The sequence below is a fragment of the Salvelinus fontinalis genome, chromosome 13 (assembly GCF_029448725.1).
Source record: "Salvelinus fontinalis isolate EN_2023a chromosome 13, ASM2944872v1, whole genome shotgun sequence".
NCBI classification, from domain to species: domain Eukaryota; kingdom Metazoa; phylum Chordata; class Actinopteri; order Salmoniformes; family Salmonidae; genus Salvelinus; species Salvelinus fontinalis.
Window position 1 is genome coordinate 18,541,938 of NC_074677.1, and position 23,994 is coordinate 18,565,931.

Sequence of the window (23,994 nt, forward strand, 5' to 3'; positions counted from 1 at the left end):
ATACCTGACGATTAATAATATACCTGATGATTTATAATATACCTGACGATACCTGACGATTAATAATATACCTGATGATTAATAATATACCTAATGATTAATAATATACCTAATGATTAATAATATACCTAATGATTAATAATATACCTGATGATTATTAATATAAATAATGATTCATAATACCTAAAGCTCAGAAACCAAACCTATCACTATTAAACTAACGTGTGGATTAATGATTTACTGCACTCTGACACTGTATATTTTATCCGAGTCCCTATTGCAACAAACCATGCCTATACCTCTTGACCCCCACCCCCCTCCCTGGGCTCCTAGGTAACAAGCTAAGGGATTTTCCTCTGCTACATTCTCAGTGCGGTTGGCCTTGGTCTCAGTAAACACATGACAGTAACTCACCTGAATTCATTGAGGCCATCCACCATGCGGCTATAGGCCAGAGCCCTCTGACTGGAATCAACTGATCGCCGGCTCATTTTCATGGCCTTTTTAATGAGAAAAGAGGCATGTTAGAGGCATGCCATGTAATTAAAGAGGGAGGGGAAGAGTGGAGAAAAGAGCGGCAGGCTACACTAACATACAAGAACTGAGACCCACAAATACATACAGCCTTCAGTAAACATGGCGCTGACAGATCTAACAGAAGTCAACGGTTTTATTTCTCAATTTTAGGCCAACATACAGCGCATTTGGAAAGTATTCAGATCCCTTGACTTTTTCCACTTTTTGTTATGTTATAGCCTTATTCTAAAATTGATTTTTTTTAAATCCCTCAATCTACACACAATACCCGATAATGACAAAGCAACTACTGTTTTTTTAGAAATTTTAGTTCAGTTATTAAAAATAAAGAGCTGAAATATCACATTTATATTAAGTATCCACACCATTTACTCAGTACTTTGGTTGAAGCACCTTTGGCAGCGATTAGTCTCGAGTCTTCTTGGGTATGACGCTACAAGTTTAGCACACCAGTATTTGTGGAGTTACTCACATTCTTCTCTGCAGATCCTCATCCTTCTGGAAGGTTCAAGCTCCGTCAGCTTGGATAGGGAGCATCGCTGCAGAGATGTTCGATTGGGTTCAAGTCCGGGCCACTCAAGGACATTCAGAGACTTGTCCTGAAGTCACTCCTGCGTTGTCTTGGCTGTGTGCTTAGGGTCGTTGTCCTGTTGGAAGATGAACCTTCGCCCCCAGTCTGAGGTCCTGAGCGCTCTGGAGCAGGTTTTCATCAAGGATCTTTATTTACTTTGCTCCATTCATGTTTCCCTCGATCCTGACTAGTGTCTCAGTCCCTGCCGCTGAAAAACATCCCCACAGCATGATTCTGCCACCACCATGCTTCACCATAGGGATGGTGCCAGGTTTCCTCCAGACGTGACACTTGGCATTCAGGCCAAAGAGTTCAATCTTGGTTTCATTAGACCAGAGAATCTTGTTTCTCATAGTCTCAGAGTCTTTAGGTAACTTTTACTGAGGAGTGGCTTCCGCCTGGCCACTCTACCATAAAGGCCTGATTGGTGGAGTGCTGCAGAGATGTTTGTCCTTGTGGAAGGTTCTCCCTTCTCCACAGAGGAACTCTGGAGCTTTTTCAGAGTGACCATCAGGCTCTTGGTCACCTCCCTGACCAAGGCCCTTCTCCCCCGATTGCTCAGTTTGGCCGGGCGGCCAGCTCTAGGAAGAGTCTTGGTGATTCCAAACCTCTTCCATTTAAGAATGATGGAGGCTACTCTGTTCTTGGGGATCTTCAATGCTGCAGAGGTTTGTTGGTACCCTTACCCAGATCTGTGCCTTGACACAATCCTGTCTCGGAGCTCTAGGACAATTCCTTCGACCTCATGGCTTGGTCTTTGCTCTGACATGCACTGTCAACTGTGGGACCTTATATAGACAGGTGTGTGCCTTTCCAAACCATGCCCAGTCAACTGAATTTACCACAGGTGGACTCCAATCAAGTTGTAGAAACAACTCAAGGATGATCAATCGAAACAGGATGCACCTGAGCTCAATTTCGAGTCGCATAACAAAATGGTGTGAATACTTATATAAATAAGGTATCTGTTATTTTCAATACATTTACAAACATTTCTAAAAACCTGTTTTCGCTGCGTCATTATGGGGTATTGTGTGTAGATTGAGATATTTATTTTTATTTTTTTTAATTCATTTTAGAATAAGACTAACATAACAAAATGTGGAAAAAGGGAAGGGGTCTAAATACTTTACATTGTATATGTTTAACATCCTGAGCAAGTCTGATTAAAATGTAGTATATCTAACATCTGTCAAATAGACCAGGGAGATTTCCACACACCGACCACAATATCTATGTGAGGTGCTCCTTACCTGTTCAATGGCACTTTTTAGTTTGTTCATGTGGCTCTCGAAGAGGGGGAAGTGGGAGAAGAAGAAGTCCTGGAACTTGATGTTCTCCTCTTCGTCCTGGGAGAGGAGGAAGATGACACCAATGGCTATCTTCTTCTTCCTGGCCACGCCCAGGCTGGGACCTCCGCTCTCGTCCGACATGTTGAAGCTTTCTTCCACAGACCTGGAGCAAGCGGGAAAGCCATAAATATCAACCTAAATCTATGGGGTTGCACAGAGAGAGGTACTATGGAGAAGTGAACAACAGGATTCCTAACAGGCTAAAGTCCAAGGACATAAGAAAAGGTAAATGATGCCTTACAGAGGAGTATGATGGCATAAACTCTCAAACAGGGGCTGGGGGAAAACCATAGACAATAGGTAACAACAACAAGCCATGGATCTTCTAGATGTCTACGATGGTGTCGATATAGCCAGGACTGAGGTGCTGATCTGTATCACGTCTTTGCAGTGTGATTAGAGTCAACACGTTTTTATGTATCTAAAAAGACACAGGTACACAAAGTCAGAGAGCTCTACAGCTCACCTTTGACTTCTGGGAACTGGTTGTAGGCCAATACAAAAATGTAATTTGTAACAGCCTACTAGTCATTTACTATTCAAAGCAAACGCAAGTGCCAGTGTAGCTGCTATGTGTAGTTAGAACTCAGGGAGTGAGCCAGTGGGCCCACACACTATCATCACCATACTGTTCAGTTATTTGTATATAGCAGTATGTCTGCTGGAATTAGAGGAAGTCCTTACGGGTTCCACTTCACGTGGGCATACGAGAGGCCCTGACGGGGGGACACCAGAAGGAGTGTGTGTCTGTAAATGTGTTGAGCTGCAGTCTCTCACCATCTTGGGAAGACCCCGTTCTCCAGACTGGTGGTCTGGCTGCGGAGCCAGCGTCTCTGGTAGCTACTGGCCTGGCTGCTGGTGAGGGAGGAGCCCGGGGAGGGGAACGGAGTAATCAACAGACTGCTCAGAGAAGCTGTGTAGGGAGGGACAGAGGGGGAGGCAGAGATGGAGCGAGTGAGAGGAATGAAAGAGGGGAAGATGGGAGCACAGAAAGAGCCATAGAAGTGTAGAGAGCAAAAAAAGAGGATTTGAGGAATGAGAGAGGAGAGACAACAGAAGGAGAGAACAGAAGAGTCAGTGATTCAGTCAATGAGGTTACTCACACACAATAGAATAGGGTAAAAACACATACAACACATCCACACTGCATTAGTTCAGCTTCCCACAGCCCACCCTGATTATTAGAGCACGGCTGGGACATGCATTATCACCTCAGTCACATGATGTTACAAGAAAAGCTGGCCCAATACCAGGTATGTGGAGGGTGTATGCAGCTCACGTTGCCGTCATGTAGGCATAGATCAAAGAAGGGATGCCAAATGTGTGGGTGATTGACGACTATAGGGGAGGCGTATGGGAGTAGGAGGAGTTGAAGGAGTGTGTGTTTGTGTTTGTGGGGGAGAGGAGAGGGGACCAAATTAGAACTTAATTTACTAGTACCGGGTTGTGGGAGCTGCTATATTTAAGCATATGCATGTAACGCGGGTGTTCAACAGAAAGTGAGATTCCCCTCATGCCGCTGATGCAAGGGCTGGGGGTCAGTTTCCACTGCACAAGGTTCTCCAGCATCTCTCTCTCCTCCACACCCCTATAGAGGATGGAGAAGGGCTAAACTCTGGCAGCGGGGTCAACAGAAAAGTGTGTCCGTTAACGTCTCCGCTATGCCAACATTACAGAGGAGGATGGAGCATAAGCTGGTGTCACTAAATGGTCTCAAATGGCACCACAATTCCCTACATAGTGCTCTACTTTAGACCAGAGTCCCATGGGCACAGCCCTGGTGTCACTCTCACTCCATTTTGACCTTGAATTGAAGGAATGCTATGTGGAGCTGACCGGTCTGCAGTCGTGACCCAGTAGAATATGGATTCATCTAAACCCATTAGTTGCATCCCTTGTTTAGAGATGGTTCAGCGGGAGAGAACACACCGAGGTGAATCTAGTGTCAATACCTACTCACCAAGTTACATCATCTCAGAGACACACAGAAGGCTTAGTCTAGAGAGGCCAATCCTGGATTTAGTTAAGAGTCATTACCTGATCTGGCGATGCCGCTGTCTCTCTCGTCGTACAGGCTTCTGCCCGGCATGTCCATGGGGTTACTATGGCCTGCAGGAAAGAGATTGGAGGGGTAAGACTGAGAAACAGATCAGGCCGACTCAGCTCAGCAATACTGAGGAGCCCAAGCAGGGAGGGGTGCCAGCGTTTATCCCACCACTCTCAAAGCATGGGACCACCTTCTCCACCACAGAACATTCATTTCACAATGACCAAGCCCACTAATGACATACCAACACAGTGCAAGACACTTCCTACAGGCCAAACCACAAGCAGGCTCTGGCCCTCTACTACGGTACTGCGGTGTGTTGTGTCGTTCACTCTAAAGCCACTCTGTTGAAGCAGGTGCAGCATCGGAAATACACAACTACATGTACGCTTGTATGTTCTCAAATGTACTTAACACCTCGCTAACACAATAGGTGAAATAACAAAATGAAAGTTCACGTTATAGTTTACCAGTGCAGAAACCGCAAACCCCTCACTTGCATGTGTTGCAAAGGCATCGTTTAGTGTTGTCCTGTTGATGATTTACGGTCAAATCAACACAGGCTTTGCTGCAAAGCGTCCGTGCCCCGCCCACCCTGGCCTGCGACCTAATGAGCATTCCACTATTGCATAACTGAAGAGCTATATGCCGTGCCACCGAGCTGTGGCTTACAGAGGGCTGCATGGAGGCTATTTACAGAACACCACCCCTGTCACCATCATTCAGAAGTTATCGGAGGGAGGGAGGGAGGAAAAGGAGGTGGTGAGGGGACGGAGAGATTATGGTACGGAGTGATGGGAAGGAGTGATGGAAGGAGGGTGGGAAGGAGTGATGGAAAGGAGTGATGGAAGAAGGATGGGAAGGAGTGATGGAAGGATGGGAAGGAGTGATGGAAGGAGTGATGGAAGGAGTGATGGAAGGAGTGATGGAAGGATGGGAAGGAGTGATGGAAGGAGTGATGGAAGGAGTGATGGAAGGATGGGAAGGAGTGATGGAAGGATGGGAAGGAGTGATGGAAGGATGGAAGGAGTGATGGAAGGAGTGATGGAAGGAGTGATGGAAGGATGGGAAGGAGTGATGGAAGGATGGGAAGGAGTGATGGAAGGATGGAAGGAGTGATGGAAGGAGTGATGGAAGGAGTGATGGAAGGAGTGATGGAAGGAGTGATGGAAGGATGGGAAGGAGTGATGGAAGGATGGGAAGGAGTGATGGGAGGAGTGATGGGAAGGAGTGAGTGAGGACAGTAGGGAAGAGGGAGTGAGAACCCTAAAGCAGATATTGAGCATGCCCGTAGTACACTTGCAGACACATGCAATGTATGTACAAGCGCATGCAACTGCACACGAGCACACTGCAAACCTGAAAAGAAAGAGGCACTCTTGATGAGGCGCAGAGGGCCCTGCTCAGAGAAGGCCCGGCGCGGGCTGCAGAGCTGAGAGAAACCTGCGCAGCACAAACGGACGGGGAGAAGAGAAACAAGACAGGACATGAACCATGGTTAGTAATGAAGCAGGAGGTCACACTCCAACCCAATGGAGAGGGGGGACAACCTGAAACAGTTTGGGATCATAATGGCTACATTTAGACATGCAGCCCAATTCTAATATTTTTCCACTAATTGGTCTTTTGAGCAATCACAGATGTTTTCACATCAGATATTTTCCAGAGTTGATCTGATTTGTCAAAAGACCAATAAGTGGAAAAAAGATTAGAATTGGGCTGCGTGTCTAAACGCAGCCAGTGGTCCCAAACTGCTTCAGGTTGTCCTGAAATGGATGTTAAAAGAGGGAAAAGAACACAAAACAATGTGCCTGGGGAATACAGAGAATACACCTGGATTCAATTGAAGTCAATTCACATGTAGCAAACTTCCAAGGACAGTCAGTGTATCACATACAGTATGTACATTGACAAAACGATAAATGAAGATATGATGGATAAATGGAGGTAAACAAAACAGTGCTTCAGTACAATCAAAATAACTGAAAATGCATAGGTGTTGATATAAACAGTAAACATCCATTCATGTCCTTTATGTGCGAGACATTGCAGGTGCCAGTCAGTTGTCATGTGGTCCTGTCTGTAGTTGTTGTTGTGGTTACCTATGTTCCCCAGGAGGCCGTTGGTCACAATGTTCTGATCCGGCCTCAAAGAATTGGGGTCCTGACCCATGAACTCCAGGCTGTCCTGCAGTCTGCCAGGAGCACAAAGACAACAGCACAGGTTCAAAGGGTATCGGGAGAGATTGAGATCAAGAATAGAAAGAGAAGAAAGAGCAGGTTTAAAAAGGAGAGAGAGAGAGCAGGTTTAGAAAGGAGAGAGAGAGCAGGTTTAGAAAGGAGAGAGAGAGCAGGTTTAGAAAGGAGAGAGAGAGCAGGTTTAGAAAGGAGAGAGAGAGCAGGTTTAGAAAGGAGAGAGAGAGCAGGTTTAGAAAGGAGAGAGAGAGCAGGTTTAGAAAGGAGCGAGAGAGCAGGTTTAGAAAGGAGAGAGAGAGCAGGTTTAGAAAGGAGAGAGAGAGCAGGTTTAGAAAGGAGAGAGAGAGCAGGTTTAGAAAGGAGAGAGAGAGCAGGTTTAGAAAGGAGAGAGAGAGCAGGTTTAGAAAGGAGAGAGAGAGCAGGTTTAGAAAGGAGCGAGAGAGCAGGTTTAGAAAGGAGAGAGAGAGCAGGTTTAGAAAGGAGCGAGAGAGCAGGTTTAGAAAGGAGAGAGAGAGCAGGTTTAGAAAGGAGAGAGAGAGCAGGTTTAGAAAGGAGAGAGAGAGCAGGTTTAGAAAGGAGAGAGAGAGCAGGTTTAGAAAGGAGAGAGAGAGCAGGTTTAGAAAGGAGAGAGAGAGCAGGTTTAGAAAGGAGAGAGAGAGCAGGTTTAGAAAGGAGCCAGACCCCTTGACTTTCTCCAAATTTTGTTACGTTACAGCCTTATTCTAAAATGGATAAAATAATTGTTTCCCTCTTCCATCTACACACAATACCCCATAATGACAAAGCGAAAACAGATTTGACATTTTTACACATTAAAAATAAAAAACATAAATACCTTATTTACTTAAGTAATCAGACCTTTGCTATGAGACTCAAAATTGAGCTCAGGTGCTGATCATCCTTGAGATATTTCTACAACTTGATTGGAGTCCACCTGTGGTCAATTAAATTCAATTGGACATGATTTGGAAAGGCACACACCTGCCTATATAAGGTCCCACAGTTGACCGTGCACGTCAGAGCAAAAACCAAGCCATGAGGTCAAAGAAATTGTCTGTAGAACTCCGAGACAGGATTGTGCCAAGGCACAGATCTAGTGAGTAAGGGTACCAAAAAATGTCTGTAGCATTCAAGGTCCCCAAGAACACAGTAGCCTTCCATCATTCTTAAATGGAAGAGGTTTGGAACAACCAATAATCTTCCTAGAGCTGGCCGCCCGGCCAAACTGAGCAATTGGGAGAGAAGGGCCTTGGTCAGGGAGGTGAACAAGAACCCGATGGTCACTCTGACAGAGCTCTAGAGTTCCTCTGTGGAGATGGGAGAACATCTTTGTTTCTTTGCACTCCACCAATCAGGCCTTTGTGGTAGAGTGGCCAGACATAAGCCACTCCTCAGCAAAAATCACATGACAGCCCGGTTGGAGTTTGCCAAAAGGCACCTAAATGATTTTTGGACGAGAAACATGACTCTTTGGTCTGATTTAACCAAGATTGAACTCTTTGTCCTGAATGCCAAATGTCACGTCTGGAGGAAACCTGGCACCATCCCTATGTTGAAGCATGGTGGTGGTAGCATCATGCTGTGGGATGTTTTCAGCGGCAGGGACTGGGAGACTAGTGAAGATCGAAGGAAAGATGAACGGAAGTACAGAGACCCTTGATGAAAACCTGCTCCAGAGTGCTCAGGACCTCAGACTGGGGCGAAGGTTCACCTTCCAACAGGACAACGACACTAAGCACACAGCCAAGTGTCGTGTCTTTGGCTATGCCGGATTAACAGCCAAGACAACGCAGGAGTGACTTCGGGACAAGTCTCTGAAAGTCCTTGAGTGGCCCAGCTAGAGCCCGGACTTGAACCCAATCGAACAAAATAGCTGTGCAGCAACGCTCCCCATCTGACCTGACAGAGTTTGAGAGGCTCTGTAGAGAAGAATGGGAGAAACTCCCCAAATACTGGTGCGCCAAGCTTGTAGAATCATACCCGAGAAGACTCGAGGCTGGAATCGCTGCCAAAAGTGCTTCAACAAAGTACTGAGTAAAGGGTCTGAATACTTATGTGAGTGTCTTTTTTTAAAACCTGCTTTGTCATTATGGGGTATTGTGTGTAGATTGATAAGGGGAGGGAAACTATTAAATCAATATTAGAATAATGCTTTAACGTATCAAAATGTGGAAAAAGTCAAGGTGTCTGAATACTTTCTGAATACACTTTATATAGGAGAAAGAGAAATAGCAGGTTTAGAAAGGAGAAAGCGAGAGAAATCGTATCGTAGTAGGGCTTACGTGTTAAGGCTGCCATAGACACTACTCCCTGTTCGGGCTGTAAACACTTTACTCAGCATCAGCTGAGGGGGTGACCTGTGGACAGACAATGAGGGGAGAACAAAGTCATGATGACTTGGTGTGTTATGTATATTTGTGTACATTTCTCTGATCTCTGCTTCAAAGGGCATGTGTGGGACAGACTGTAGGGTTTCCGTTAGGAAAATGTGACGCTGGACATTTTACCTGCAGCATTATAATTTTACCGGACATTGAAGAAATGTACCGGGCCCATATGCATTCGGTACATAAACTGATTAGGGCGTCCACCCACGGTGCTCAGGATGACCGAAATCACATTTAGCTTATGGTAATTAATCTTAACAGAACATTCAATTCAAGGATGCAACAGTATTTTTCTCAGCCAACAAGACGAGTAACAAACAGCTAATGTCAATCTACTTTCCCCGATAGTAGAAAAGTTTACCTATTCTATTGGTCACCTTGTCGTTCTGTGCGAGAAAGAAAAAGCCTATTCCAAACAGACTTTATTCATACAACCAGTAGGCCTAGGCTACATGCCAAAAAACATTAGAAAGCAATGAGGCTCATGCAACAGATCAGAACGTTTAACTTACAATTCTGAACGTTTGTTCCATAATGCAATTAGCGGGAAAACACTTGTCAAAAGCACACTGCACATGCGAGCGGTATCAGGAAACAGATGAAAATATCTGAGGGGAGAATTAAAGATGCAACAACCAGCAACTAGCATGGGTTGATAATGACTAGATTTGTGCCTTTGGTTACTGGACAATGAAAAAACAATGATTTGAAAAACAATAGAACAGGGTTTCAATGGCATATGGAAGTCTTTATAAAATAATTGCCTACATGTTTGGTTGGATTTTGGCTAGGCTACTTTAAAAATACATAATATGTAGTAAAACGTTCAGGTTTCAAAAAATTAAGTATTCGTTTTCAAAATGCATACTGCCTCCAGCTCATTGCAAAGTGGTGTATGACTCGCTGAAGCCTGCCTACGTTATGCACTTGAATGGTGAATGGGAAGCACGATTCAATTACCAGTTGAGAAATACAAACAGAAGCTATTTTTAATTGTGGCCATTGTTTTTAACATGTGATTGCATTTAGAATTGTTGCGCAATGATTGTGCTTATAAAAAGCACACGTTTCACTCCAGCAGCAACAAACAGCTGTTTGATGAGCTGTAGAAACAGCTCTCGCACTACATCAATTGGTATTTCAATCAACGAACAGGCTAAAATGCATTATTTTGCAATGGGATCATTTTTTTTATTCTCCTGGACAATTGGTCAGCGCCAATTTTATTTAAAATCGGCTTTTCATATTATTTTTGCCCCCAAAAAAACAGCTATTAGTGGCATATGGAAATCCTGACAGACTGCCTAACTGACTTCACTCCCCCTCTTGTTCCCTGGATCTCACCGTATCTGGTGGATCTTGAGTGTGGAGCCCTTGTAGCTCATGGCCACCGAGCCAAACATCATCTCCCCCAACATGTTGGCGTCAGAGGAACACCGCAACCCCTGAGAGACAGGAGAGGGAAAGGAGGTGGAGAACAGAGAGGGTAAAGAAGGTGGAACGGGACCGACATAATAGGGTTTGAGGGTCGTTGGATCATGATATAGGGACTGTTCTCACCCATAGAGATGTACTAGAGAGCTCATCTCCTATCAATGGAACTTCCCATTCTAAAAACAGGCTTTGGGTCAAGTGCACCCTCTGGCTATCACACAGTATGTTCTCACCTGGAAGCGCAGCCCTTGTTCCCTGGGTTCCCGGGCCTCGGCGGCACAGGAACTGTCCAGAGAGTTGGAGCTGCCCCCTGTAGGCCTCAGCTGGCAGCACTTCCCATACATCTTCACCTGGGCAGCACTACTGCACATCTTCTGCTGTGGGGAAAACTACACAAATAACACATATGTAGAATAAGGCCCTGGTTCCAGCATAGGGGTTTCTCTAGTTTCAATATTTGGGATGTTGGTACGGGTGTTTTTGACTGGCTACCCATTTACATCGCACCGGCAAAAGTGACGTTTCTTCTCTACGATGAGTCTGGATTTGCCTCACTCCCCGAAGAGTTCTAGAACGCGAACACATTCTGACCATTCTGATTGGTCCCAGAAACCGATGGGCTGGGCCAGAACCGGCCTACATGATGGTGTTATCAACTTTGATACTCTGATTCGTTAGAGACGACCCAACCGTTGATTCTTTTGTTTTGTATTCAACACTCATCATTTTGAAGTCACACAAACGACTTCTAGGATGGCAGTTAAAGACTGAATGTACAGTGCATTCGGAAAATATTCAGACACGAGACTTTTTCTACATTTTGTTAAGTTAGTAATATTCTAAAATGTGTGACATTTTTATCAAATCTACACACTACCCCATAATGACAAAGCAAAAACAGGTTTTTAGAAAATGTTAATTTATAAAATAATAAACGGAAATATCACGTATTTAAGTATTCAGACCTTTTACTCAGTACTTTGTTCAAGCACCTTTGGCAGCAATTACAGCATTGAGTCTTCTTGGGTATGACACTACAAGCTTGGCACAACTGTATTCAGGGAGTTTCTCCCATTCTTCTCTGAAAGGAACCATATTTCGGTAATCCAACCAGTTGAAAATATAAGTTGGTACTTAATGAATATGATGTCAGTTCGGTTGTCATCGGAGACATTCTTATTAATGATAGGATGACAAACTGCATCTTGGAAAGTCTACACATTATAGTTATCAGATTCACATGGAATTGTTGTGCAATTTAAATGTTTAAATATGAAACTATTTGTGAAAAAATTTAATGTAATTTTAGCTTCCAAATGAGAGAATTGGGTTTTCATAAGGTTAAAGCTCTGCTCAATCAGTGGCCCGCCCCTGTGAAGAGACATGGGTTATAAACAATGAAACACACCCTTCTCTCCCTCCACTATATAAGCCCTTTACGAAAATATAACTTTCTTTTCCGATGACATTAGGGCGACAGTCCTATGTTGAAAGTGTTCAGATAATAAGCTGTTCCAGGGACGTGAGGACTATCGGTCCCCGCGTTGAAAGGACAAAGATCACCTAAAGAACTAAGCCAACCTCAGCGTGAGCTCTGGTTGTACGACAAGGACCTAACGAAATTAGCATCGAATTTCGATGTGAAGGTGACAACCTATACACGCTGGAAGGATGAATTTTGACTATACCAGCCAGAATATAGCATGAGCTAAAAGTATGGTATGAACTTTGAACTCTTATTCACTCCAGAAGTGATACCTCCTAGCCATTGAGATGTCAGCGGCCGATGTAAACGTGGGCTAGGAAAGGACGGACAAAGGATCTCTTTTAACAAACAGCACGATACTACCAAGTTTCCAGTTTACCACCAGAGACACTCTTCAAAGGACAAGGAAGATCTCCTCTGGGCACCACGGCCAGCATCTACGACCAACCTACCGAAGCACAACTCAGAGTAAATATTGATTTCATTCTCCTTTTTCAAATGGGCGGTAATTTAGAATGCATAAGATACTGTAATAACGATAGCATAGCTTCTTCCTTGCTTCCTCAGTCTTCCCGCTCTTTCACTCAAAACCAACCCCCTTTTCCTTTGTGTAACCAGCCGTCATGTCGGCTCCGTCCACCAGGGATGTTTTCTGTATAACATAATATCCAATCTGTGTTTATGTAATTCTGTGTGATTATTTAGTAAATAAATATTTTAACCAAAGTTTGTATTGCTGATTCAACTTGTTAGCCAGGGTTCGTGAAGATAAACAAGAATTCTACGATGTTCAGATGAGACTGAAATAAGGTGACGATTAATAGACTGCTATTGATCTAAAAGATTACTAGGTCTTTAAGAGTTAATTCGGAAGATATCAGCTCTATAAACATTATTTCGTGGTGCCCCAGCTTTCTAGGTAATTACCTACCTGATTAGCTTAATCAGGTAATATTAATTACAGAGAAATTATTTTTATAGAATAGCATGTCATATCACTTAATCCGGCATAGCCAAAGACACGACACTTGGCTGTGTGCTTAGGGTCGTTGTCCTGTTGGAAGGTGAACCTTCGTTCCAGTCTGAGGTCCTGAGCGCTCTGGAGCAGGTTTTCATCAAGGATCTCTGTATTTTTGTATCTTTCCCTCGATTATAACTAGTCTCCCAGTCCCTGCCGCTGAAAAACATCCCCACAGCATGATGCTGCCATCACCATGCTTCACCATAGAGATGGTGCCAGGTTTCCTCAGACCAGACAATCTTGTTTCTCATAGTCAGAGTCTTTAGCTGCCTTTTGGTAAACTCCAAGGGGGCTGTCATGTGCCTTTTACTGAAGACTGGCTTCCGTCTGGCCACTGTACCATAAAAAGGCCTGATTGGTGGAGTGCTGCAGAGATTGTTGTCCTTCTGGAAGGTTCTCCCATCTCCACGAAGGAACTCTAGGATTCTGTCAGAGTGACCATCGGGTTCTTGGTCACCTCCCTGACCAAGTTCCTTCTCCCCTGAACGCTGAGTTTGGCCGGGCGGCCAGCTCTAGGAAGAGTGTTGGTGGTTGCAAGCTTTTTACATTTAAGAATGATGGAGGCCACTGTGTTCTTGGGGACCTTCAATGCTGCAGATTTTTAAGTACCCTTGCCAAGATCTGTGCTCCGACACAATCCTGTCTCGGAGCTCTACGGACAATTCCTTTGACCTCATGGCTTGGTTTTTGCTCTGACATGCACTGTCAACTGTGGGACCTTATATAGACAGGTGGGTGCCATTCCAAATCATGTCCATACAATTACATTTACTACAGGTGGACTCCAATCAAGTTGTAGAAACATCTCAAGGATGATCAATGGAAACAGTATTCACCTGAGCTCAACTTCGAGTCACATAACAAAGAATCGGAATACTTATGTAAATAAGGTATTTGTCTTTGGATCTGAATACATTTGCAAAACTTTCTAACAACCTGTTTTCACTTTGTCATTATGGGGTATTGTGTGTAAATTGCTGAGGAAAAAGTTGTATTTAATCCATTTTAGAATAAGGCTGTAACGTAACAAAATGTGGGAAAAGTCAAGGGGTCTGAATAGTTTCCGAATGCACCGTATGTAGCGATCAGCGGAATTAAATTCAGAGTGAGTCGCCAGGTAACGAGTGTTTATTCACGCCTACCACATAAAGAATAGCATATAGTCTTTGTCCTAGGATTTGAGCTGTTTACTGATCTTTCAACACTAACGTTGCATATATTTTGCACAGAGGGCACTATGTACTTAGGGCACACAGTACTCTTACATACATACATACACTAGGAATGCAAGAGTGTAACAGTACAATCTTTCCGCAAAAAAAGTATGAGTATACAGCAACTAAAAGGTTGGTCTGTTCATGCTTTATGTAATAGGCCTACATCGCTTCAAAACACTGTTTTGAGTGCACTAGCTTGGAAGAAACAAAATATGTTAGTGACGAAAAGAAAAAAAACATCAAGCCTCTATCTCGTATTTCTAAGCAAACACAAGCAACACACAGTATTTACACAGGCTTTCTCTACCTCTTGAAATGATTGATGTCAGAGCATACAATATTCTATCCGTTAGTCACAAATCCATACAAATGAAAACTACACTCCAATCTGCTTTCCCCCATGTGACGTGCCAGAGAATAGCACCCTATTTTGCACTGGAATGCTTTTGTGGACTGCATGCCTTTCTTTGCTACGGTAATGGGTCGCATCAAACAAATGTCTAGCCTGCCCTGATAGAGAACACAAAGGCCTGGAACATGTGAATGGCTGTCATAGGACTTCCTCAGGAACTGGTGAGCTGGAATTGCAACCACTACCTCCCTCCCTACCTCTACACTGCGCTCCCTACCTCCCTCTACCCCGCGCTCCCTACCTCCCTCTACCCCGCTCTCACTACACCCCACATTCCCTACACCCCACTCTCCCTAACTCCCTCTCCCCTCTCCCTACCCCCCTCTAGCTCTCCCTACCTCGCTCTAGCTCTACCCCTATCCCTACATACCTCTCCCTACCTCCCTCTAGCTCTACCCCTCTCTCCCTACCTCTCTCTCACTCTACCCCGCTCTAGCTCCCTCCCTCTCCCCCCAGCTTGCTCTCCAGCTCACTCCCTCTCCCCCCTCTAGCTCACTCCCTCTCTCTCTAGGCTTGCTCTCCCCTCTCTATGGAGAAACAATATCATCAGGCAATAAAGTATATTGTGCTAGGGATCAGACTTCACCTTTAACCATGCAGCAGAATGCATTGGTTGGCAATGACAAACATAGTACACACTTGTTGAATAGACAGGCTTGGCTCATTTTGGCCCTTATCCAATAAACAAATTGCATGTACAACAATAAACATGTACAACAAGGATTTAGAACAGGTTAAAATAAATATACACATTCTATTTGGACACATATGGGTGATACAGGTCAAGCGGATGGGCATTGTCAACATCACAGTAGATTGCAGCAAGTAACCCGTGACAGCACAATGACAAAAAGGCTGAAGTGAGAGAGAGAGAGAGAGAGTCAGTCAGCAGTCAGTCACAGAGACTGCGGTCATGTGAGTATGGGAGAATGCTTTACACGTCAGTGGCAGGTCTCGGATGAGGCTACTAGTATTGGAGATCAGAGCTCCAGCTCAAACCGGTCAAGCCCTCTTTAATATAGCCACAGGAGGAGCTTTACACAGAATTTCCTATTTTGCCCACATTGTGGTGTACTGCCCCATTAAACACCCCTTGTCAGTCAGATACACACACGTCACTCACCGAGGCAGGGGCTTCCTCTGCGCTCCTCTTTTTGGAACTGGAGTCGAAGAGGACATTTCTCCCCCGTCGCTCACAGTCTTGGTACAGTATCAATCTGATCTGGCTAGGGTCCAGCTGTGGGGATGACCAGCTGGAGAGAGAAAGTGAGGAAGGAGAGAGGACAAGCATGAAGCATATGATCACGCTGGCACTAACAATGAACTAACAAACTAACAATGAATGTAGACATTCTACTAAAACTATCAAACGGACTCTGAAAACATCAGCAGCATGTACAGACAGACATTCCCCAGTCAGACCTGTCCTCACACAGTCAGAGTAGCAAAGGCCATCAAACTAAACTGTGTCTGGTTACATAAGTATGAATAATCATAAAAAGTAAAGAGAGGTGACAGTGATGGACTGACAGTTGGCTAAAAAGCTCTCTTAATCCGTCAGCCCTTTGGGTCGGTGGGCCGGGCCAACAGTCGTACCATTGCTGCCATTCCGTCCCTCATACCATCGCCTGCCTGATGGGGAGCAGAGACAGCTATGGCCACCCACCAGCCTCCACCACAGGGGGGAACAGAGGCAGCTATGGCCACCCACTAGTCTCCACCACACCACCAGCCTCCTGTTTGGCTTGGAAGGCCATAAAAGACGGATCAGACAGAAGAGGATTTCTCTAAATTCTGATGGATGGGAAGCAGCGTGTATGTCTATTTCTAGCTGTTTATTGGAGAGTCTGTGAGAAGGGGTCCTCTTAAAGGCTACTGTTCAAATTTGTGGGGGGGATGATGGGGTGAAGGGTAGCCTATTGAAAGGGAGTGAGAACAGCTAAGTCACAGCCTACAGGTATTTGTGTTCTCTATGTCACTGTGGTCTGTCAGGGCCAGGGATGTGTACTGGTCAGGGCTACCTGTGTGTGCTCTGTGACCTGCTGTTTAACAAACACTGGTGACAGAGTATTACCAATATTCCTAAAGGCTTAGCCATTCACTTTGGGTTCGGGGGGGGGGGGGGGGGGCAGGGAGTCATGTGATTAGTTCTTCTCAAGCCTCGAGTCTAAAGCCCCCGTCTCAATCCCCAGAATCTATGCTGCAATAGTCTATGTGCCGGGGGGGGCTAGGGTCAGTCTGTCCTAACTGTTTTTCTTCTGTCTTATCTGGTGTCCTGTGGGATCTTAAGTATGCTCTCTCTAATTCTCCCATCTCCCTCTCTCTCCCCTCCCGGAGGACCTGAGCCCTAAGACCTGCCTCAGGACTACCTGGCCTGGCAACTCCTGGCTGTCCCAGTCCTCAGTCCACCTGCTCGTACTGCTGATAAAGTTTCTGTTCACCGGACCTGATACCTTATCCCGGACCTGCTGTTTCGACCCTCTCTCTCGCTCTACTGCACCTGCTGTCTCGACCTCTGAATGCTTGGCTATGAAAAGCCAACTGACATTTACTCCTGAGGTGCTGACCTGTTGCACCCTTCATAACCACTGTGACTATTATTTGACACTGCTGGTCATCTATGAGCGTTTGAACATCTTGAAGAATGATCTAGCCTTAAATGGTCATGTTCTGTTATAATCTCCACCAGGCATAGCCAGAAGAGGACTGGCCACCCCTCAGAGCCTGGTTCCACTCTAGGTTTCTTCCTAGGTTTCTGCCTTTCTAGAGAATTTTTCCTAGCCACCATGCACCTACATCGCTTGCTGTTTGGGGTTTTAGGCTGGGTTTCTGTATCAGCACTATGTGACATCTGCTGATGTACAAAGTTTTTTTCTAAATACATTTGATTGATTAAGGAACTTTTAATCAAATTCTCCATTGCTGATTACTAATTTCAAAATTGTTTGATAATTGGTATCACATTAGCCTAACACATAATGGCTGTATATAATTCAAAATTGATTCAGTGTCAGGGTCCTCACAATTATCTGGGTTCAATGTCCCCTCTATGTGCCCATCATCAAACCTTCACTCAATGACAGCACTGATCGAGGAGGTAAACAAAAACTTGAAAGAGGCTAGAAAACAAATGATGGTACATCATAGTCATCATCCTTGGACTCAGTAAAGGACGTCAGAGTTTCAGCCTTGTCCATGAGGCCTACCCTGGGATGAATCAGCATTTTAAGGCAGGCCAAGAATACTCCCATCCCAATTGTAGAGAGCAGAACAGAATACCTTCATCCCAAATGGCACCCTAATCCCTATATAGTGCACTACTTTTGAAATCTGCTCTGCTCTGGGGGTCCGATTTGGGACGCACCCCGAGACAGCCCAGGTTTTCCATAGCTCCATCTGTTCAGAAACCTATTGCCCCCCAGACAACTAAGTAATCAATGATGTCCGCTCTGAGGCATGCATGAGGTATTCACTGACGGATGAAGAACAGATTTGTCACCAACACACATTAGGCTATTCATATCCAACTAGTCTCACTATGGCCTACAGTTTTAGGCAGTGTGACGTAAATACTGTACAGCCTACATTATGGGATCCAATGACAGTCCCGCCAGCCTAGAGCCCCTGTCAATGTTTCAAGACCACATTATTACTGCTCAGCATGCTGCTTTGATAACCATCTTCTCATATAACCTAGGCAGTAATACGATTCAGCTTAACAGAACAGACCACAAAAACAAAACATACAAAATGAGCTTTGTAAATTATTTTTGCAGCTAGGATACTCAATTGAGTCAAACGGCCCTCTATCTTATCAGAACAGTAGTCAGCAGACGAGAGTGGAACAGTTTATGAACTTTGTATCATTTAACCAGGGACAGAAAGACAGAGACAGAGAGAGAAACAAGGAAACAGACCCTGTGACAGTCAGACATCAGCAGAGCCATTCATAAAACCATCAGCACATGACTACAAGACTGTTACATATAGCAGCACTGACCTCAATTAGGACTGAGCCTATAAAAAGAGCCTACACAAAAGGCCTACTGTATAAACAATATATTCATTTCCTTGTAGTAGCCATCTCTCAAAACATACAAGTGTTTCTCTATCTCTCCCTAGTTTGTGATTGTTTGAAATGTACTACTATTTAGCCTTTGTAATAACAACAATTTCCTTATAGATCAAGTCTATCAATCAGAGCTACAAATAAGCAATGTGTGAGGAGCCGGAGCCTTGCAGTGCCAAAGTAAACTCCCTAAAAATGACAGAAGACAGACAGCCTTTGACTAAAAGGTGGTAAACACTGGTTCCAAATAGAGAAGCAAGTCTAAGCCGTCAGAGAACCAAATCTCCACCACATTAAATTGCATAACACAGCAGCAGATTTACACCAGTGTTTCCCTTATATTAATTTAGCAGCAGTGGCAGCTGGGGAAAAAAATATATATAGACACACACTTCTTCCAAGACATGGTTTTAAATGGATAGTCATTGGCTCAATGACAGCAAGCCGTTGGCCTCCTCTAGTAGTAATGTCCCCCCCCTCAATTGTGTAAATCTATAGCAACGCAGCTGAACAACTAGTAGATCAAAGCACAACACACACTCTGCAGCGCTCTGTGAAGCTGAAAATACAATCCAGTTAGGAATTCTAACCACATTCAAATCCAACACAGTCAAAGCCTAAAACAGTATCACAAAAAGCATCAAGCTGGGTAAATATTACTGGGTACCTGGGCATCATTGTGCGTCTGCCAGTCTTTCCCCTACACTCCCCCAGAGCGTGGCTAAGAATAGCACTGAACTAAATACACACAACATGAGACAGTCAGGTGATCTTTGCGCTGTGCTGGACAAAGGCATCCAGGCACAGCCCACTGGGCGGGCGTCTTGTCACCCTCTGAAGCTGAAGAAAGAGACCGGCAGAGGCATCCACTGGAGGACTTCACAGGGAATAATCTGTCCTCCTCACTGTGACCTCAAACAGCCCTCCCTCCCACCGGACTGGCACAGCTACTTAGGCCATTGGCACATACTGTGTGACTGTGTACTTATGTCATTCAAAACTGGGAACTTGGAAATTTCAGACTTCCGAGCGTTCAAGACAACTGGGAACTCGGGGGGGGGGGGGAAGACAAGCTCCGACTGGGAAAAAACATTTCGAACGGTCATCCAACTCGGAATTCCAAGTCGGAAACACAGGCATCTTTCTGGAGCTCTGACTTTCCGACCTGAAGATCATTGACGTTATGATTTGACAGATAATCAACCTATGTAACATAATGGTGCTTTCAAGACAAAAACTAAGCTGTGACACTTTTTCTATGTCTGATATGGGGGTCGTTTTTGAATCCACAGCGGGTACTTTTCCAGTGCAGTATTCTGGTAAACCGAGCCAGCTAGGCTATATTAGAACACTCTGGGCTGAAAATTAAACCCTGCTTTAGGACACGGTTGGCGAGAATAGCCTAATCACGCTTTCTTGTGGGTGAAAGAGTACACCTGCTTACCCCTCGTCATTGTCCACTCCAACACAGTAACTGGATCTGTGGGCAACACACACACACACACACAGAGTCTACTAGTTTTGCACGGTACACCGAAACTTTGGTACTTTTGTTATAAAAAATTAATACAACTGTTCGGCACTAGAATTTGTTACGTTCAGTACTTCTGTCAATTATGTCTCACGTAATCAAGTTTGAAGAGACTGCTTCTATGCAAATGTTGATCAGTACAATACAATTATATATTGTCCTAGCAATTGTTGTTGATCAGTACTATAAAATATGTTCTCTAACTGTTGCCAATAAAATATGTTCTCCTAACTGTTGCCAATAAAATAATGTTCTCCTAACTGTTGCCAATATAATAATATGTTCTCCTAACTGTTGCCAATAAAATAAGTCCTAAATGGGATTGTTTGTCATCTGTTGCCCCATGAAATCAGCTAAAACCAGCTCATTAACTCAATGCACCACACTTCTATTGAATAATATACATCCATCTGTATTGACTTACCCAGTTTATCAAGAGATTTACCATTCAAATAAACCACTAGCATTGTTGTTTTGTAGTTAGATTGGTAAAAGTCACATTGATTGTACAATTGTATAATTGATTCATGAATACATGGTTGTCTTAAAAAAAATCAAATGTTACGATATTGAAATCAAAAAGATGCCCAACGATTGAACAGAGCAGTAGCTGAGTTCAAGTACCATTCTGTGACTATGGCAAATACGCCTGTTTCTTTGTTGTGGTATTGTTTTGGTCTCGTTGGTAGAGTAGAGTATTGTGGTACATTAACAACACTGACCACTACTACAAATGAAATAGTCAGGGAAAAGAGCCTTTTACCTCACTCACCCCATTCCCGAGTGTGTGTGTCTGTGTGACCCCTCGAAGAGTGTCAAGATGTGAAACCCCTCTCTCTGGGGCAGGGGTCAGAGGGCACTGGAAGAAGCAGGAATCCTCTCTCCATTATCTCACAACCCCAGAGAAGACATAAGATTCTAAACACACACAGGCTTCAAATGTTCAAATCAACGTCTGTTTACTTTCTTTGACAACAGGAGTGACTGGCTACTACTAAACCGTTTCTTTCAACGGCCCTACCTTCGCTGGCTCACAGACACCTGACCGACAACCTGTTGTGTTACCTTGGTTTCAGCCAGGTGAGCACTCACTTCTGCATTCCACACTCACATGATCTAATGAGTCACATGATCTATGAGTGTGTGTGGATGACATCACATCCACATCTCCAGGCCAACCATGTTCACAACCACTGATTGTTCAACAGATAGGAATCCGGAGGAAATCATAAACCCAAGGTCTGTGCGTCTATGACTGAGTGGATCATGCTCCATCGTGAGTGTGTGTAAGAATGTTGTGTAATGTGTTTACTTTACACCAGTGGAGGCTGCAGAGGAGAGGACGGCTCATGATAATGGATGGAACGGAGCAAATGGAACCAAAAACATGGAAGCCATGCGTTTGATGTAGTTGATACCATTCCACTTATTCCGCTCCAGCCATCACCATGATCCTGTCCTCCCCAATTAAGGTGCCACCAACCTACAGTGCTTTTTGAATCTTATCAGACTTGCCAAACTAACATTCTCTCTGGGGAAAATAAAGTTATTCTATGTTACAGTGCTGACAGAGAACTGAAAACTGTTATTGAGTCTCCTTTTTTTACAACTAATTGACCAATGTCGAATCAATTATTTGAATTCCATTTCATTCTGGGTTTTTTCTCTGAGATCAATGCGCACATTGTGCCATTTTTTCTAGAGATAAATCAGATCAAGCCCAAACTGTGCGATGTAGTTAGGAGTTGTAGTTTCCAACAGGCCAATATTATACATAGTCTAGCGCAGAAAACATGGTCATTAACTACAATGAACATAATCCATTGCGCACCTACTTGTCCGGTATGTGTGTTTCTTTAACGCCTGCTACGTTATGTTAGTGTGGGGCAGACACTGAGAGAGACAGAAGAATGCATGATCAAGAGGTATCTCTACCTGAAAATAAATGATCTAAGTGATTGATAGTAGGCAGTCAGCAATCATAAGTAAGTATGCCTTATTTACTTTGAAGAACTACTAAAATAGTGATTTTGTCAGACAGCAGCTCCATGATTAGATGAGATGCCTTGAAATTAAATAGTCATCAAATAAAACGAATGTAATATACACAACTGAAATATTTTATTAAAGTAATGTGAATAAATGGTTAACTATTTTGCTCATTAAGGATAAAAAAATTTTAAGGACAGTTAGTGTAGGGGCAGTTAGTGTCTTTGTGCCAAGACAGGCTGTACCATCTGTTGTCTATGATTAAACAAGTAAGCTAACATATCCAGGGAATGCATGATTTATATTTTGATGTGCAAACCATCAAAATAGGATCCAGAATGATCACCTTTATTTCTGACTCTCCAGAGATGAATTTGCCGACATCTTTGTGCATAGGCCTATTGACCTGGGCCTGGGGCATTTAACTCGTCAAACTCATTCCACGGAGGGACGAGTGTCTGCATGTCAGGGCTCAGTAAAGAACTCATCTCACCTAGTTGTCTAGGTCTTAATTGAAAGGAAAAAACAAAAACCAGCAGACACTAGGCCTTCCATGGAATGAGTTTGAAACCCCTGCCCTACAAGGGCCGAAGGAGCCTGCTGGTTTTCTGTTTTACCTGGTAATTAAAACCATCTTTCTCCCGCAACTACATTTAAAAAAAAATATATATATACATATACATATATATATACAGTGGGGAGAACAAGTATTTGATACACTGCCGATTTTGCAGGTTTTCCTACTTACAAAGCATGTAGAGGTCTGTCATTTTTTTATCATAGGTACACTTCAACTGTGAGAGACGGAATCTAAAACAAAAATCCAGAAAATCACATTGTATGATTTTTAAGTAATTAATTAGCATTTTATTGCATGACATAAGTATTTGATCACCTACCAACCAGTAAGAATTCCGGCTCTCAGACCTGTTAGTTTTTCTTTAAGAAGCCCTCCTGTTCTCCACTCATTACCTGTATTAACTGCACCTGTTTGAACTCGTTACCTGTATAAAAGACACCTGTCCACACACTCAATCAAACAGACTCCAACCTCTCCACAATGGCTAAGACCAGAGAGCTGTGTAAGGACATCAGGGATGAAATTGTAGACCTGCACAAGGCTGGGATGGGCTACAGGACAATAGGCAAGCAGCTTGATGAGAAGGCAACAACTGTTGGTGCAATTATTAGAAAATGGAAGAAGTTGAAGATGACGGTCAATCACACTCGGTCTGGGGATCCATGCAAGTTCTCACCTCATGGGGCATCAACGATCATGAGGAAGGTGAGGGATCAGCCCAGAACTACACGGCAGGACCTGGTCAATGACCTGAAGAGAGCTGCAACCACATTCTCAAAGAAAACCATTAGTAACACACTACGCCGTCATGGATTAAAATCCTGCAGCGCACGCAAGGTCCCCCTGCTCAAGCCAGCGCATGTCCAGGCCCGTCTGAAGTTTGCCAATGACCATCTGGATGATCCAGAGGAGGAATGGGAGAAGGTCATGTGGTCTGATGAGACAGAAAATAGAGCTTTTTGGTCTAAACTCCACTCGCCGTGTTTGGAGGAAGAAGAAGGATGAGTACAACCCCAAGAGCACCATCCCAACTGTGAAGCATGGAGGTGGAAACATCATTCTTTGGGGATGCTTTTCTGCAAAGGGGACAGGATGACTGCACCGTATTGAGGGGAGGAAGGATGGGGCCATGTATCGCGAGAACTTGCCCAACAACCTCCTTCCCT

At 44.1% G+C, this 23,994-nt stretch overlaps 1 protein-coding gene across 1 annotated transcript in view; it reads right to left on the reverse strand.

The window, feature by feature from the left end:
* LOC129868199 (folliculin-interacting protein 1-like) overlaps positions 1-23,994 on the reverse strand; it is a 49,690-nt gene that overhangs the window by 13,959 nt on the left and 11,737 nt on the right. The window contains exons 4-13 of the mRNA XM_055941955.1: positions 15,783-15,912; positions 10,757-10,900; positions 10,434-10,534; positions 8,985-9,059; positions 6,610-6,701; positions 5,867-5,950; positions 4,498-4,569; positions 3,238-3,373; positions 2,362-2,563; positions 415-500 (exon numbers count right to left, since the gene is read on the reverse strand). Of these exons, the coding sequence (XP_055797930.1) occupies positions 415-500; positions 2,362-2,563; positions 3,238-3,373; positions 4,498-4,569; positions 5,867-5,950; positions 6,610-6,701; positions 8,985-9,059; positions 10,434-10,534; positions 10,757-10,900; positions 15,783-15,912 (1,122 nt within the window). The remainder of the gene's footprint in view (positions 1-414; positions 501-2,361; positions 2,564-3,237; positions 3,374-4,497; positions 4,570-5,866; positions 5,951-6,609; positions 6,702-8,984; positions 9,060-10,433; positions 10,535-10,756; positions 10,901-15,782; positions 15,913-23,994) is intronic.